The sequence below is a fragment of the Paroedura picta genome, chromosome 8, assembly GCF_049243985.1.
Source record: "Paroedura picta isolate Pp20150507F chromosome 8, Ppicta_v3.0, whole genome shotgun sequence".
In the NCBI taxonomy this organism is placed as follows: Eukaryota; Metazoa; Chordata; class Lepidosauria; order Squamata; family Gekkonidae; genus Paroedura; species Paroedura picta.
Genome location: NC_135376.1, coordinates 28912175 through 28930660, shown reverse-complemented (window position 1 = coordinate 28930660; position 18486 = coordinate 28912175). Strand labels below are relative to the sequence as shown.

At 47.4% G+C, this 18486-nt stretch overlaps 1 protein-coding gene across 1 annotated transcript in view; it reads right to left on the bottom strand.

Moving 5' to 3' along the window:
- Positions 1–7496, bottom strand: part of IRS1 (insulin receptor substrate 1) — a 61460-nt gene extending 53964 nt beyond the window's left edge. The window contains exon 1 of the mRNA XM_077348860.1: positions 2369–7496. Within this exon, the coding sequence (XP_077204975.1) occupies positions 2391–5969 (3579 nt within the window). The 5' untranslated portion in view covers positions 5970–7496 and the 3' untranslated portion in view covers positions 2369–2390. The remainder of the gene's footprint in view (positions 1–2368) is intronic.
- Between the last annotated feature and the right edge of the window lie 10990 nt (positions 7497–18486).

Below are 18486 nucleotides of genomic sequence, written 5' to 3'. Positions count from 1 at the left end.
ATATCTGATTAGGAGACAAAAACAACATGACAGGAGCAATCCTCAACAGACTGGAATCTAGAGGGGGGTGTCATGAAGATTGTTTAGACTCTATTTTCAACAGACAGAAAAGGAATGCAGCTGCATGTAACTATTGTAGTTACACACAATGTATTGTGACTGCAACAAACATGACTCTAAACCACTCTTTATTATTTACCCTTGGCTTCTTGAAATATTACAGCTGAGATGAGATGTCCACACATGAGAATCTGTGACTATCTACTTGAAAACAGTAAAATGTATGTGCTTTAAGTGTTTTTTTAAACACTAAAATCTACTTTTGATTGTATTCCAGAAGCTTAAAATTTTTCAATTCCACAGGAGAACCATCTCTATAAGAACTTTTACTGTTCCAATCAGAGTTAGTATTTGTACCCAGCAAACCAGCAATTAAAACACATCACAGACCAAAATAAGTGTTTGTTATGACATTTAACATTGAAAAAAAAATCCTGCCGAATTTGTCTCCATCTGTGCCAATATAAACATTTCCTCCTTCCCTCCAAGGATGACCACGGATCAAAGATAAGGGGTGATGGGAAGAGGTCAGCATAGATCATGAGGTCTGTGATGATACAAAGCCTAGAGCAGAGTCATGGCTGTGTGGAACATCAACATTTTGACAAGCATAATTGGTGGAAGAAACACTTTCTAAAAGCAGCAGCCATATTCACACCACTAGTATATTCACAGTGGTGAGAAAATGCCCTTTGAGTATGTTAGGCCTCCTCATGCAAATTCACTACTATACATAGGGCTAAGTCACCATCTTCTGTGCCCCACTTCAGCAACACCCCAAGATGGCAAGCTGATGGAAATTTTGCTTAAATGTAACAGATCCATCAACTTTCTTTTGCTTGATTCTATACAACTGGGAAGAGGAGACTTCCTTGATAAGTATTTGGCATTAAGCAGATTCACACACAGACTACCAGTCAGTACGTTCTTTGTTTCCTGTTCACTACGCTTTGCAAACATTATGTAATTAATCCCCATAGCAACCCTTTGAGGGAAGTATTACTACACTTATTTTAGGTGGGTAGCCGTGTTGGGCTGAAGCACCAGAACGAAGTCTGAGTTCAGTGGTACCTTTAAGGACAACCAAGTTTTATTCTAGGATGGTATAAGCTTCCATGTGTATGCATACCTCTTCAGAGTTGGTCTTAGAGCTGCCACTGGACTCAAATTTTGTTCTATTCTTATTTTACACACAGCAAAACAAGCCCCGGGCCACTTAACTTGTCATTGGCACATTCAGGATTAAATTGCAGAGGTTTCCCCCATTCCTCCTCCTATGCGCTATGTATGACCACACCTCTTTCTCATATACACATAAGCTTGTGCAAGCACAGAGTGAGAAAGAGAGAGCGAGGAAAACAGGAGTATTTCTCTGTCTAAACTGCAATACTCTGAAGGTGAAACAAGCAGAGAATCCAAAAGGACACTCCTCTGGAGGGTCAGCCAACAGTAGATTAGGGGAAGTCACTAGCAATAACATAACATAATAATAATGCTGCATAGTGTTGATCATCTAAGAAATGACAATGCTTTAGAGGAGCTCAGCTATTTCATACCTTGTTTTTGAAAGGGCAGTTATGTTGCAAAAACATATGGAAACGGGGAACTCATCCATTCCACTGTCCCAGCTGCAGTGTTTTGCAATTTTCCCCCTTTTGTACACAAATTTCTTAAAAACATCTTCTTACACAAAGCAAATGCTAGTCAAAGAAACAGTACATAGTAACACGACACAAAACTCAGAAATCGTGTTTTGCATGTGTAATTTCCCCCCCACAATTAATTAGCTTTAGGCTATTACTGTTTGAGATTTCTTATCACTTTTATCCGCTACTAATGATGGTTTCATTCCTCCCCCTACTAACAACCCTTTAGTAAGATTTGCTTTTCTTGCATAATGCTTAAATTGTGCCCACAAACTGGCAATTATTGACTCAATCCGATCTGGAATTGGATCTGCCCACCCTATGTAAATTGCAGCATTGCTCTAACCATAACCTATCAATACAGTAATGGGTGATTAGGGGCAAGGCTGAGTGTGAGAAGGGGGATAAATGGAATGCAGTCAATGCAAGTGGGCAACAGCAAGAACCAGTTACATAACATTGTGCCAGCTGGGATAGGTTATCTAATCATTCCCCAAACGGAGTGCATGTCTTTTAAGTGTCTACAGGGAAACCCATTTAAGGCCCTTTTTGCAGTTACCCAAAGCACTGCTTTCTCGCCCCTTCAGCACACATATCAGCCCTGCACCTCTCATCTCCCCCTCCAATGGGAGGAAGCAAACAACAGCTTGCAAAATACTCACCTTGTCTCTGGCTCCCGCTCAGCTACTGGATGTCCTCCCGCTTGTGGAAGCTGATGCTGGCATATGCACTTAATTCATCACTCAAGTGGCTACTCCCACAAGGCTGATTAGGAGATTTCGGTGGCTGATGCTGCTGCGCCGTCTGCTTGCCCCCGAGCAGAGAAGCACTCTCCTGAGGGTGGGGGTGGTGATGTTGGCGCTGATTAAAATCCTTCACTAAGTCCAGGTCGATGTAATTGAGCCCATTCTCAACACCTCCTCCGGTCCCACCCGCAGCCAGCTCAGTCCTGATGGTCGTGCCGAGGCCTGAGGGGGCCCCCAGCTCACCGGGCACAGGCTTGAGCCAAACATTTTCAAAGGAGGCTGAGCTGTGGCGTTTTGCCTCATCAGGACCTCCTCCTCCTGGTCCATGGGGCAGGGCTGAGGCACCAAGGCCACCACTAGGAGTGGTGGAGGAAGCAAACGTCTCTGAGCTGTGACGCCGCCGGCCTCCCTGCGGGTCAGCACGGATCACTTTGGCACTCTGGCTGCTGCGGCTGGGGCTGACGTGGGCAAAGGCGCTGCTCATCCCTAGCCCCCCCACCACAGAGGAGGAGCAGGAGTGGGGCAAGGCGGTAGCCAGCTCACCTGGCTGAGTCTGGGGATGCGGGGAAGGTAGCCCCACAGCAGGTGGGCTTTTCTCCGGCCTACCGTGGACCATCCTCATATCGGCATAGCTGAGCAAAAGGGCTGGAGGAGAAGGTGAGGGGGTATGGGCACAAACTATATACTGGCCCCCACTGCCCACCTGCATGCTCATGTAGTCTCGGCCACCGGTGGGAACTGCCCCGCCCCGACTTGACTGCATGGATGCCAGGCTGGACGGGCAGGCAGCTCCCCAATCCATATTCATATACTCCTCTGAACTGGATCCAGCATCTCCATGGGATGAAGGCAATGGAAAGACTGGCTGCTTGAATTCTATGTTCACATACTCACCAGGGCTTTTGGGCTCTGGGAGCTGCTCCCGAGCACGAGGCAAAGTGCTGGCCTTAGGGCCATCCAAAGACAGACGGGTAGGTCTAGCCAGGCGGCTCTTGGTCCGCACAGCCATGTCTGCAGTACAAGAAGGAGCAGGCTGCAAAGGCTGTGTCTGGGGAAGAACAGGAAACCCACCACCCTCCTGACCTGCAGGGCCACCAAGGCTATCACTACTAGTGGAAGAGGAAGAGTCCTCAGCAGCAGCAGCATACAGTAAGCGGCCAGAGCTGAGAGACACACGCATCTGGGTGCCACCTTCTTCGCCTGTCCTGCGTTGCACATGTTTGAAGGAGCGTGGCAGAGAGAAATAAGAGTAGATGGGTTTGTGGTGGGACTGAGCAGGGCCTGGCATGGATGGTTCTTCTGGACCTGGAGGTCCTGAGCTGGTGAAGTAACAATCTGGAGGAGTGCTGGTAGCAGAGCCACTGGCTGGAGACATATTGATGTAATCGCTGCCGGCACTTGTCAACTTTCCCTCATTACTTTCCACAGATAACTTGGGATGGTGTCTTGTCCCATTCATCCATAGCTTGCTGTAGCCAGTGGGACCACTGTCCGGAGAACAACTCCCACTTGGAGACATCATCATGTAGCCATTAGAGTCCACCATGGCCTGTACATGACGGCCACCTCTCCCAGGATTGATGATCTGCTGAGGGGCAGACACACTCTTGGGGCTCATGGGCATATAATCACCACCTTTGGGAGCACTACCGCCATTAGGGACAGGGGCCACACCCGGCAACATGGGCATGTAGCCATCATCAGTATGTGGGGTCGAACTGGTCTGGTGGTGGCTGCCCTCCACGTGATGCATCTCTAGACACTCCTCGGGGTATGAGTGGGTTGGCACAAAAGCAGAATGTCGGTAGGAGAGTCTACTGCCACCGCAGGAATAAGAGGGGAGCATCTCAGTATATTCCTCAATGGAGGCCACCGAGGACTGTGAAGGCGTCTTCTGGTGGGAGATGGTTGGGGAAGTACCAGCTGAATGAGTCCGTTTCCTGAAGCCTTTATCCAGATCACCTGCATCCTCGCTGCCAAGCCGGGGGCAGCATGGGACACCAGGATAGCGAGTCTGTTGTTGAAGATGACAGGTGCGGGGAGTGAAATGACCATTGGGGGCTGTGACATTGCAGCAGGATGAGCTAGCCTTACCCCCCATACAGATATAGTTGCTAAGCTCCTCCTCCCCCCGGGCGGGTGGGGTATGTCCCAAGGAGTCTGGGGTAACACTGCGAAAAGAGCTCCGGAAGTCACAGGGGCTGGACCCGTACTCATCAGAGGAGATGAAGCCCCCATCACTGGGGGACCCAGAAACTGAAGCACTGGACCTACGTGGGAAGAGGCAGTCGGACGTAGAGCCATGGCCACTGGTGCTGCTCGATGACAGGCTGACCGGACTCGTGGCGGAAGGGGAGCAGCGCGAAGAAGGCATTGGGATGGAGCGGCTGTGGTTGAGAGGAGGATGAAGCCTGGAGCTTCCACGGTGCCTATGTGAGTGGGTCCGGTTGGCACTTGGGCTCACGGGGCTTCCATCCACTGAAGCTGGTCTGGACATGGTACCTTCTCCATCACTAGAGGCTCTGACACGGAAAGAACTGGGCTTGCCCGTCCCTCCTCCGCCTCCCACTCCACTGCCAGCAGGAGAGGTGGCAGTCACACTCTCAGTCCTGGACCTACGGGTGAGCCCCACCTGGCTGGGCGGGGGGTTGTTGACATGATGCCTGCTGCGGAGAGGCACGGAAATGGGGTTGGAGCAATTGGAGGAAGACTGGCTTTTGCTACGGGGCCGGAACTCCTCGCTCATCGCCCGCATCGCCTCCAAGATGGTCTCATGCATGTTCTGTGCTACGACTGAATCATCTACCTGCATCCAGAACTCACCTGGTCCAGTGACTGCAGAGCGCCCCACCTCAATGAAGAAAAAGTTCTCTGAGTGGCCACACCGCCGTATGTTGAGCAGCTGCAGCACCACCGCCGCGGCATCAGAGTTCAGCTTCACAAAACTGATGGTCTTGTTGGTTAGGCACAGGCGGTAGATGCCGATCAAATTCTTGGTCTGGCCCAGGCCCTTCGGCTTCAGAATCACTTGCCAAACTTCTTTGAATGCCGGGCCAGGGGCCACATCCCCATAGTTATCCTCCCCCGCGTCTCCCAACCCGACACTCCCACCTCCGACGGCCACATCCCCGTGGTGGTGGTGGTGCTGATAGTGATGGCTCTTGGCCCGGTTGTGCAGCTGCAGCAGCGCCTGGTACCAACTCTCTTGCTCGGGCTCGCTGTCAGCCGCAATGGCAAAGTGCTCGTCCTTGGTGTAGAGAGCCACCAGATGCTTGTTTTTGGAGTCTGCCCTCTTGTTGATGTTGAAGCAGCTCTCCAGCGGGATCGAGCGCTTGGGGGCCCCCGACTTGTGCCTCCACTTCTTCTCGTTCTCGTAGTACTCCAGACGGGCGGGTCCCGACTCGCTGGCCGCCCTCAGCACGAAGAAGCGCTTATGCATGCTCTTGGGTTTGCGCAAGTAACCCACCTTCCTGACATCCGAGAAGAAGCTCTCGTTATTCTCCGTGGGGCTGGCCATGGTGCAAGGTGAGGGGGGAGGCCGATGCAGCAGCAGCAGCAGCAGGAGCTCTGGCAACTGGCCGTTTCTGACCCACCGAGGGAAGGGAGAGCACGCCGCGGCCCCCAAGACAAGTCATGCAGCAGCCACCCAAACGGCAAACGATCGCGGAATCCCCGTTTTCCAAAAAGGGGGTGGGAGGCGGAGAGGGAACAGCTGTTCGGCGGCAAGAGCCTTCCTCGGGCTCCAGAAGCCGACGGCCTGTTTATTCCCCGGTCGCCCTTCTTCTTCGCGGGAGAAACGTGGCTTTCCCAAGTCCCGATCGGGCGAAGTCCCAGGAAAGCGTCGTCTCACGGGCGGCCGCCGAGCAAGGGGAGAAGCGCATCATTTCATCGGTGCAGGGCCGAGTTCCTCCGGCGGCGGCGGCGGGCGCAGCAGGATGGGCTTCCCCCCGCCGCTCCTCTCCCAAACAAACAGCCCCCTCCGCTTCTCAAGTTACCCGCAGCCAGGAGCAATTTCAGACGCCGATTAAATATCCTCGCGGGAAGGAGGGGGCGCGCGGAAGAGCGCGTCTGTTTTGCAGGAGTCTCGTGGAAAGCGAGGCAATTTTCCCCCCTTTCCCAAAAACACCAAAAACACCAAAACAAAACCCGCACAATTAGCAGCAGCAGCAGCAGCAGCACGGCCACGCCAGCCACCTCGCTTCCTCCCCGCCAAAATGTCTCTTAAATCTCCAAGCCCAATGATCCAAGGGGGGGGGGGAACAACAACCCACGATGCCTCCTAACGTCGATCAGCGCAGCGACGGCCGCTTCTTGTGGAGCTGGCGCAAGAGGCGACGGCGGGCGACCCCATTCAGTGCCGTCTGCTCAGGCGGCGCGAGGGCCGTTCCCACGGAAAACGCCAGCAGGCAGCTGCGGGAGCCGGAGCCGCGGCGAGGAGACGCCGGCCAAGGGGAGGGAGAGGCGCAGGAGAAGAAGGGACATCCTCGGGGCTGCTGCCGCCGCCGCCGCTGCTTCCTCCTCCTCCTCCTCTTCATTCCAGTCGGGAAAGTCTCGGCGGGCAGCGGCGGCGAAGCCCGGTCCTGCTCGCGCGCCCCAGAGTGAAGGGAGGCAAGGGCGCAGGCTAGGCGGCCGCGGACTTTGGCTCGTCGTCGTCGTCGTCCTCCTCCTCCTCTTTCTCCTGGGGCTGCCGCAGGAGCTGCCGCCTCGCCGACTTTCTCCCGAGCCCCAAACCAAAACAAGCGGCGCTGTCTGTGTTTATGAGGCCAGCCCCCTCCAGCCGCCGCCGCCGCCGCCGACACTCCGTCTCACTCCGAGGAGAAAAACACGTGACGGCGCCGATGCGTGGACCATCCCCAGCTCCAGCCCCTTCGCCAGCCCCAAGCAGCAGCAGCAGCGGCGGCGGCAGCGATAGAAGCTCCGGCGGCAGCCGAACTTGTTGGCGCGGCATTCCAAGCCCGCCCTTCCCTGCCCGCCCGCTGTGGCTTTCATTCAGCACCGCAGCGAGCGCGCTTACCTTTGGGCGCTCCGCCGCTCGGAGCCTTGGGGGGCCGCCAGCCTATTGGAGCACCTGCCTGTCCTTCAAGCCATCTAAGGCGCTGGCAAGCCAGACGGCGAGGCACCCAGGCTTGGTTGAGAAGCACGGCGTAGTATTTTTTTTTTTTAATAAAACGAGGGGAGGGAGGGAGCGAGGAGACGCCATTCAGTGGCATGTTATTTATAAACGAGGGGGTTGTGAATCTCGCCCTCTCCCTGACGTGCGGCCGCTGTGATTGCAGCAGAGGCGGCTGTTGTGCTGGGGATGCAAGGCACCCTGCTCCTCCGCCTCCCCCCCCCACCACCACCCGCGGTCTGTCGCCTTTTTAGACTGTGGAACCATCTTCTTTTTAGGATAGAAAAAGAGAACACAACACCGTTTAGAGCTTTACATTGAACAGCTCCCCTGTTTTGCCCCCTCGCCTTTTTTCCCCTTTTCTTCTTAAGGTTGCCAGCATAAGCTAGACCTGGGAAGGGATTGTGTCAAAGTCGAATCTAGATTATTTTCAGCAGATCATCAGGAATTCATACGATTTTCACATTGAAACGAAATAAAATCACTGTCATATTGGAAATCATGGGTTAGTCTATAACTACACCATCCCCCCCAAAATAAATAAATAAATACAACCACAGCTTCAGGGCACAGCAAAGATGTAAAGACAGGTCCAAATCACCTATCTTCCTGGATCATAGAATGATAGAACTGGAAGGGGCTCATCTAGTCCAATCCCCTGCAAAATGCAGGAAATTCACAAATTCCTGCCCACCACACTGACCCCAATTTCATGCCCAGATGATGCCCCCCCCCAAAAAAAAACCCTATAATCCATTGCCAGCCTAGCTTGGAGTAAATTCACCTCCCATCCACACCACCGAATTGTATATCATATCCATAGACACAGACTGCACCACAGAAATAGTTGGTCTACTGCTTCATGGTGCTGCCACAACACAAAAATGGATTCTCATGAATCCTCAGGATTTTTGCATTGGGTCACCCCAAACTACATAACATGCTAGTAGCCAAATGGAACAGAAAAATCATATAACCACTGCTTCATGATGCTACCATGGCACAGAAACATGGATCCAAAGCATGAATCCTTTTGAAAATGAGCACATGCAAAACTCATCATATCACTTGCCACACCTACAGATACAGGTTGTACCATAAAAGTCATGGATCCAATACGGGTCTAAAGCATGGATCCTCAGAATTCTTTTTGAAGTCACCCCAAACTTACCATCAAGTTACTTGTTGTATCTGTCATCACAGATTGCACCACAATAATCATGGCTCTTCTGCACATTCCAAATAAACCTGGATGCAAAGCACAGATCCTAATAGTTCCCTGGGGTTTTCAAATTAGGTCACATAAAATTTACCATCAAATAACCTTTCATACCCAAAACACAGTTTGTACCATAACATTCACAGATTCATAGCTTCATGGAACTGCCATGGCCCAAAAATGTGGATCCAAAGCATGAATTCTCATAATTTTTATGTGGGGTCACCAACAAATCACATCACATCCATGGTGACGGATTGCATCACAAAAAACATGGCTCAGAAACATAGATCCAAAGCACTGGATCCTCATTAATTTTGTGTAGGCTCATTCAGAACTCATGAGGAAATCATGCACTATGTTTTGCAAGTCATCAGAGACACTTACACTATGAACGGCAAAAACTCTTTCCCGCCCAGCCTGTGATCTGTTCCTCTCTTAAATTAGGGCTGCAGAACCATTCTTGGGAGGATGCCCCGGTATTTTCATGCTCTTGATGCACCATCACAGTGAACGCTGGCAGGGGCTTCTGGGAATTGTAGTCCATGGACATCTGGAGGGCCGCAGTTTGACTACCCCTGGCATAGAGCTTTCATGCTAGCCTGAATGAACTCTTTCCCATTAAGAACAGTTGGCTCTTATATGCTGTTTTTCTCTACCCAAAGGAGTCTCAAAGCGGCTTACAAGCGCTTTCCCTTTCCTCTCCCCACAAAAGCTCTGATATTACTGCTTGGTCAGAACACCTTTATCAGTGCTGTGAGGAGCCCAAGGTCACCCAGCTGGCTGCATGTTGGGGAGTGAGGAATCAAACCCGACTTGCCAGTTTAGAAGTCCACGCTCCTAACCACTACACCAAGCTGGCTCAGGGGTTCTATATGGAAGGTTCCATCTTATTCCCTACCCTGAAAAGCTTTGTTCTTGTGGAATGTGTAAGCCTGATTCTATACAACATGTAATTCTAGAGTGCCCCTTCATGAAGTTCCCCAAAGGAAACTTCTGTTGCAGGATAGAAGCCTATGGATCCTGCATTTACTGAATGACAATCCTGAAATTACTACTGAGGTTGCAAAATTTCTGGGGAAAGCTGGTTCAGTTATAGCTAATTTTAACTCTATGTTGTGTTAATTCTCCTATTTTAAGTTTGGGTTTTTTTTTACATTTATGTGGTTGTTGAGATCTTATGGCTTGTACTTTTTTGAATGCCAGTAAAGTTGATGTAACTGTAACTGCATCGTGTCCATGCCACAGAACTAATCACAAAAGACACAGGTACTCATTTTTGTGCCACTGCTGTGATGCAAACACAGTATTAAAGAGACTGCAGTGGGATATAATGACAAAATAAAACGCAATAGTGTTTGGGGGGGGGAGGGTGATTTCTTCATATCTACCTATCACAGAGTGGGTCAGATTGGACATCTGTTCTGTAATATGAGAATGACTTTGTGTGTGTGTGTTTTTACATCATTCTGGGAAGTGAATGCACGGGTCAGCTACCTTCCCATGAAGAAATGCGCATTTTCTTTCCAATGTTAACTAAACTAAGGTGACCAGATTTTAACATTGGTAAAGCGGGACACCATTGCCCGGGGGGAGGGTCTTGATTAAAAATTTGGTCTATATGGAGCAACAAAAAGTTTCATAGCACGCATAGAACACAAAAATAGTATTGTAATATATATATTTTTAATTTCAACGTAAGTACAATTTGTCAGGTACCTCCAGATGTCCCTCCAAAAGTGGGACAATCTGGTCACCTTAAACTAAACATATACACTCTCTTATTTATGAGTGTGAATATGTTCAAAACATTAAAACTGGCATCCACAGAGTTGATCTATATGTATTCAAATAAGATTTACCTTCCTTTGGAATCACTTCCTGGAGTGACTCAAGCAAGCACACTGAAGAAGCACTTACATTATCCATTAACACACATTGTGGTTAACCATGTCTAGAATGAAAAGGTGTGGTCTTTATATGCCCAGACAGTGGTGAGACTGTGAATAAGGGTACAACTAAAACCTTTAGAAATTACCTTCATTTGAAAACTACAGGCAAGGTGCTTGTTCCTCCTTCTTATGATGATCGTCATTTGATACCCCAATACTGAACAATGAGCATGAAACCAATTACACTTCTAGTATAAAACAAAAATGTTCATGTTCCTATGCCTTGAGGCACAGGAACTCAATCTACAGCTGAAGTAATAGTTTGGTGACAGGTATCATTATCCTTAAGTCTCCTGGTTGGGTTCAGAAGTCTATTCAGCATTTTCTTTCAAGCAATTTGAAAATCTGGTCACACAAACTACTGTAGGTAATTTTTCTAGCTGAATTGCTTTAACAATGATAGACATAGTGAGCTTCCATATTTTCCCCACTACAACTTCATTGTATATTAACTACGGTAAAACTAACTCACATTATTAAGAAACATTGAAACAGTACCAGATCTAAAGTTATTGTTATGCCCCTCCCACCGGTAGCTCTGGAACGCTCCTGGAGGTGCTGGGAGACCCAGCTGTTGAGAATGGGGCCCACCAGATGACAAGCAGCCTGGCCCCATTTACTGGTTTATGTCAAGCCCTGGAATAGGACCCCCTCTAGCCCCAAGTATAAATCAGAGTGGCAGCAATGGTGAAACCAGGCCAAGATCCCCATGAGCCCCAGACACTCGCCAAATGACAGCGCTGTTGCCATCGCACCAACTTGACAGCTGTCAGGAGATTGGCACACCTGTCAGCTCACTGGCAAAGCAGATGGGGGCCAGATGCAACTCCTTCCTCTGATAAGGATTAGGTCCAGCTGCAAGCCCTTTGGCTGAGGGCTGTCCCACTCCACTCTGGGGTATTTCAGGAGGACCTTGAGGCAAAATCCTCTGTGGGAGCAACCCATGTGTTTCCCTGCCTGTCTCTCCATAAGTTTCTGTGTTGTCGTTCACTATGGCGAAGCTCTGTCTGACTGTCTCCTGGATCTGACTTTGGCCTGACTTCTCACTACCTTCCCAGCTCCAGCCCCTTGGTGGGGGCCAGGACTGATAAGGCCCTGGCCCTTTTTGAGATCTTTAGGGCCAGGGATCTGCAGCCAGTTGGAAGTGGCGGAGCGTAGAGCTCTTCTGGGGATATAGGCAGGGAGGCAATCTCTCAGATACACTGGGCCCAGATCGCATTTGGCCTTAAAGGTGATTACCAAAACCTGAAGCTTAATCCGGAATTCAACTGGGAGCCAGCTGAGTTCTTGGAGTACTGGCCGGATGTGAGATCTCCATGATGTCTTAGTGAGAATCCTGGCCGCGGCGTTCTGCACCAGTTGTAGTTTCCGGATCAAGGATAAGGGTAGGCCTGCGTAGAGCGAGTTGTAGATGTTCAGTCTGGAGGTGACCATCGCATGGATCACCTAAATGAGCTTTAGGAATTAGGCAACAATGATCAACATATACATTTTTTTAATGAACCCCTTTTTTGTACAAACCATTATAAACAGATAAAGAACTGGCCATCCTACCAAAGGATGGCTGTTCTTCTAACTTCTAACATATACATTTTTTATAATGAACCCCTTTTTTGTACAAACCATTATAAACAGATAAAGAACTGGCCATCCTACCAAAGGATGGCTGTTCTTCTAACTTTTTATATCTCAAATCATTACAATTTGTTGATATATCTAGACAGTATTTCTAACATAAACTTGTAGCATTCGAAGGAAGGAAGGAAGGAAGGAAGGAAGGAAGGAAGGAAGGAAGGAAGGAAGGAAGGAAGGAAGGAAGGAAGGAAGGAAGGAAGGAAGGAAGGAAGGAAGGAAGGAAGGAAGGAAGGAAGGAAGTTTGGTTGGGTTTATTTCCAATTAAGTATGCATTGAGTTACCACTTGAGTCATCATTGACTGCAACTCTGTGCACGTTAATGGGAGTAGTAAGTCTCATCTTATTCAGAAGGATTTATTCCCAAGTAAGTAGGCACAGGTGTATGATGTACATTCCAACAAGACCTCAGTTAAAGGTAAAGGTATCCCCTATGCAAGCACCGAGTCATGTCTGACCCTTGGGCTGACGCCCTCTAGCGTTTTCATGGCAGACTCAATACGGGGTGGTTTGCCAGTGCCTTCCCCAGTCATTACCGTTTACCTCCCAGCAAGCTGGGTACTCATTTTACCAACCTTGGAAGGATGGAAGGCTGAGTCAACCTTGAGCCGGCTGCTGGGATTGAACTCCCACCAGCCTCATGGGCAAAGCTTTCAGACAGCTGCCTTATCACTCTGCGCCACAAGAGGCTCTTCAAGACCTCAGTTAGTTGCAATTAATTTGTTCTGTTAGTTTTGATGGGAGTTAAATCATAACTAACTTTAGCTAGACTAGAGGCCTGAAACAGGATTTCTATACAAACTTTGGTTGTAGAAATGAAATCAAACATTGATGTCTCTGTGCCCGGTTTATCAGCCATTTATCCTGCTATAGTTTTGTAGGCTTCACTAATGCAAATACAGTAAAAATTCTCCTTTGAGCATTTCTGTGATCTACACATTTGTATTTCAGATTTAGCCCTGATCTTGCAACCTTATTTCATAGTAATAATAATAACAACAACAAGCATCAGAAATAGCTGTTTACTATGTGGCTGTTTACTATGTGGTTATGAGTGTCATTGATGAGTGAAGATATTTTTCTAAGTTGGCACTCTGCACAATGGTGCTATAGTATTTTTTATTTTATTTCTTCAAATTTATACACCACACTCTCTGCCAGAATGGACTCAGGACAGAGAACAATGGTGCTCGACAATACATTTTAAAACACAGTTAATAGTTGTAAATCAGTTCTAAAATTCTGAGAATTCCCTAGGGGCATGAAACCAGAATCCGGTGGGGGGGGGAGGGTAGTACAGGAGGGAGGCCAATTAGATGTTGACCATTTTTCTGGCCTCAAACCATAAGCCTGGTGGAAGAACTCTGTTTTATACACCCTGCAGAACTTGGTGAGCTCTGCCAGGGCCCTGATGTTTTCTGGGAGCTCATTCTACCAGGCAGGAGCCAAGGCCAAGAAGGCTCTCATCGAGGCCATCCAAATTTCCTTGGGGCTGGGGATCACTATTCTGTTGGTGTTGACTGAACACAAGGCTCTTCTGAGGACATATTCAGAGAGACGGTCCCATAGATACACAGGGCACAGGCCATGTATGGCCTTCCAACACCTTAAACTTGACCTGAAATACAATCAGTAACCAGTGTGATCTTGTAGTGGAATGGATGCTCCTTCTATTAGTTGTAGTCAGCACCAAAATATTTACCTGCCTAATGTAAGAATTCAACATCAGAGGCAGCCCAAAGGGTTCCTGATAACGCCTGCTCTTTCAACCTGTTGGGGGGGCTGCTCCACTGCCCCTTTCTCTCCCTCTGATCTCTCCATCCTGCCCTAACCAGTGATCCTAACCAATGGGGATTATACAACTAGCAGAGTGAAATCACTGTGAACAAAGGGAAAAGGGGAATAATTAGAGTAAGGGTGATGCCTCTGGCACTGGTCATATGGATGATCATAACCAATTAGAAGCACATTGCCTCTCCTCTAAGTAGGCAAAACATTTGCAAGTTGTCACTTTAAAGGAGACAGTTCTCAGCATGATGCACAGCACGAACCCTTCCCCCTCACTTGTCAACTTGCAAGCTCTTTTGCCAAGAGAGGGGAGAGAGCCTGCTGCGGTTTGCCTCCTTTAAACTGCCAATTTCCAGTCTCTTGGCCAGTTTAAGGGAGGCGACTGCAACAGAATCCCTCTTCATCTCTAGAAAATTTACAAGCACTTTGGCAAGATGTGGGAGGGCCATTGTGGACCAAACTGTCAATTTGCAAATGCTTTGCCAATTTAAAGACAATGATCCACAAGACCATCCCTTTCTGGACAAATTGACCAAAGGTGTGTGTAGAGGAGAATTACTCTGGCTGGAATGGCTAGATGGAATGCAAGACTGCACTGTGGCCATTTTGCCCCTTTTTTGCAATTCCCCCTGGGAAATTGCCAGAAGGAAGAATGCTTTTCAAATCTGACATATTTTTTAAAAATCTAATTTGAAATATCTAATATCTAATTTGAAATCAACTAGCTTATTCCGACGTACTTGTATGCAACATTAAACACTAAACTTACGTCACAGTTTACAGTAGTGAAGGGGCCGAATACATAACTTTTCTTCCAGTCCAAGTATTTTTTTAAAAGAAGCAGCAGCATTAGAAACATCTGTGGAAAATACATTGCTCAATGCTGCCATCTGTGGACCAGAGATTTCTTTAAATTACTATGGTGTCTGTTCAATCAAAAATATGTTTATTTATCACAATACTCATAATGTCTGCCCATATTCAGTAGCACAGTATCATAAATACTGATTCATTCCAATTAAGAACTAATGGATTTCTGCCCTATAATTAGGATATTTAACCAATAGCTCCAAAACTGAGGACCATTCAACAGTCCTGAGATCAGCTTTCAGACATACTCAGAGAACATGCATAAGAGGATAGAGGTTGCAGTGGCAAATAATGGCTCAGACTTACATGAATGTGCACATGACTCTGGAACCCCTGGTGTGTTTTTTCCACTTGTTCATGTGTGGGCTCTATACACGTGTTCCGAAGAACATACAGAGGTCAAAGGCAGAGTCTACCACCATGATTACAGTTTCTCTACCTCTCTTGTTAGAACATCTGGAAATGGAGCCTGTCATTTGTGCAGGTGGGCATCACCATAGCTCAAGTCACTGACAATGTGGACTACGGCAGTGGCCCCCAACCTTTTTTAGGCTGGGGACCGGCAGGGCAACTGTCGCGTCCGCGCATTGTGCATGCGCGCCCGCACATGCGCCATGCACGGCCGAAATCGCGCATATGCGGCACTTGCACGCATGCACGCATGCGTGAAAGTGCCGCACATGCGCAATCCGGCCGCGCATGGCACATGTGCGGCCCTGATTCCCTCTCCCCCCCTCCCGCAGTAAGAAGCTTCCCGGGCCGCAAGCTTGCGGCACCGGGCCGTGGCCCGCAGGTTGGGGACCACTGGACTACGGTATTTGATGTTACTTTTATTTTATTGGTGTTATATTATACTATAAATATGCCTTTTTCACTTGGGCTCAACAGGATGGTTCATTCAATAAAAAATACAATAATATCAGGATTGTATGATATATCCAATTCCCATTATTATTATTAACTTTATTTACAAGCTGCTTTCTCCCCAGTGGTGACCCAAAGCAGCTTACATCATTCTCTCCACCTCACAACAACCCTGTGAGGGTTGAGCTAAGCTCAGGGTGTGTGACTGGCCCAGGGCCTCTCAGCAAGTTTCCAAGGCAGAGTGGGGATTCAAAACTGGGTCTGATACCTGGGAGAGCCAGTTTGGTGTAGTGGTTACGAGTGCGGACTTCTAATCTGGCATGCTGGGTTTGATTCTGCACTCCCCCACATGCAGCCAACTGGGTGACCTTGGGCTCGCCATGGCACTGATAAAGCTGGTCTGACCGAGTAGTGATATCAGGGCTCTCTCAGGCTCACCCACCTCACAGGGTTGTTCTTGTTCTTGTTCTTGTTCTTCTTGTTCTTCTTGTTCTTCTTGTTCTTCTTGTTCTTCTTGTTCTTCTTCTTGTTCTTCTTGTTCTTGTTCTTCTTCTTCTTCTTCTTCTTCTTCTTCTTCTTCTTCTATGCCACACCGTGATGTAATTCCAACTGCAACTTAAATCGGCTCTCTCTGCCCTATCTACCTCACAGCATGTCTGTTGTGGGGAAGGGAAGGGAAGGCGATTGTGACTTTGAAATTCCTTCAAGTGGTATAAAGCAGGGTACCAAAAAACAGCTCTTTTTAGCAGGAATGTGATGCCATAAAAGTCCACCCTCCATTTTTGCCAGTGAACTGACCTCTGTAGTCTGAAGATGAATTGTAATTCTAGGAGAACTTCTGGCTGCACCTGGAGGGAGGCTGACAGCATCATACTAATGCTGAAAATGATTGTTAGATAAAAAGCAAACTGATGACTCCTGAACTTCTGCAGCAATTATCTTTATCACTTTCTCTTACAATCAGCTCATGAAAGATAAGCACTTTCTTGTGTATTATCTGTACAGAAACAATCGTTTTTTCTAATAAAGTGCCCAATTACATGTATTTCTTTGTGGAATCATCCATCCAAGTTATTAAGCAGCGCTAATTTGGAGCTGCAGAAATTGATTGCTACCAGCAGTCCTTTAACAAGGTAAGGCAAGTGTATGTACTTGGTGTTTTCCTAATAAAAACATAATAGCATACAGACAGTGATGAAAATGAAAGTACGCACCAGAGAAGAATTGCCCAAGGTCTGGATAATGCTAGGAAGGGATTTGTTTCATATACCAGGCATCCGCAATAATCCAGGCTGGGGGGTGGGGACTTGTTAGGGTTATTGAAGAGCTATGGCGGGAAATATGGTTATACAGTTGAGAAAAGAATAATTTGATATGAATATTTTCAAAAACATTGTATGGGTGGGATTGCACAGTGAATAGCATTAGAAAAGGGACATTACATTTAAAAATAGTCTGAAAAAGCCACAAATATGAATGTTGTTAGGCACTGAAATGAAGGAGCAAAAAAATGTGAGTTTCTGGCTATGCTATCATTTTAAGGTAGTTGCACTGGTAAATATTAAGAAGTCAATAAAATTTTAGCTATCAAGCAGTTGAGGATTTCTTTTATTATTTCAGAATTTCTGTGTCTTCCACCCTTCCTAGATTTTATTTCAAATAGAATTTCAAAAATTAATTTCAGAATTGGAATATTCGCATTTTAGCAGCTTTTATTTCCTGCTGTTCAGCACACACACACATAGAGTAAATGATTTTTAAAAACACTACAAAAATCTTGATGTTATTACACATATGTCTGCATCAAGATTCTTTTTGTGTAGTGTTTTACACATCTGTGAAGCAAAAATGTGCACCCACAGTGCTTATACAAAGGGTTGGATCTGCTGATGAATGTGAGACCTACAAAAACAAACATTGAACAGGAGCAGCAGTGAGGAAGAGGATCAAGCAGTGCAATCAAGTAAAGAAGCTGCTAGATATGGACCATTTTTTTTTGGAGGGGGGAGTAAAAACTAGGAGCATTCCTAATGCATCAGTTACACTTTGGAAACAAGACTCCAGCCTCTGGAGAGAAATGCATAAGATTTTTATAGCATCCCCAATACGTGTCAGGGACATGGCAGATGTGGTTTCTGTACTGCCTAATGCAATCCAAAAACTGCCCATTGCGCAGCACCTATCTGTAATATTCATCACACTTTGTCCTGCTACCCTCTTGTTCAAGCTCATGTTTGTTTCTCATACATACTGGAGCATGACAGCAGGCCAGGAATATCAAACAAAGTTTCCAAGTTCAATCTTCAGGACCCAGAGCATGACAGACTATAGAAGTGAGGCTGATAAGGACAATCTCTCAGTACATATCAGTTTGACATACATCTAGCACAGCAAAGCAAACAGCGGAGCAGACAGCAGAAAAACAGATACCTACATTTGAGGAACTTATGGTCTTTTTTATATGACAAGGTTAAATACCTAGGCAAGATAAAATCAATAGGTTTCCTTGGCATCGTTGCACATGATGCATTTTACATCTAATTACCTCTGGATTAATCATCATATTTTCAGTGGAAAACCCCTCTCTAAAACTGTGTAA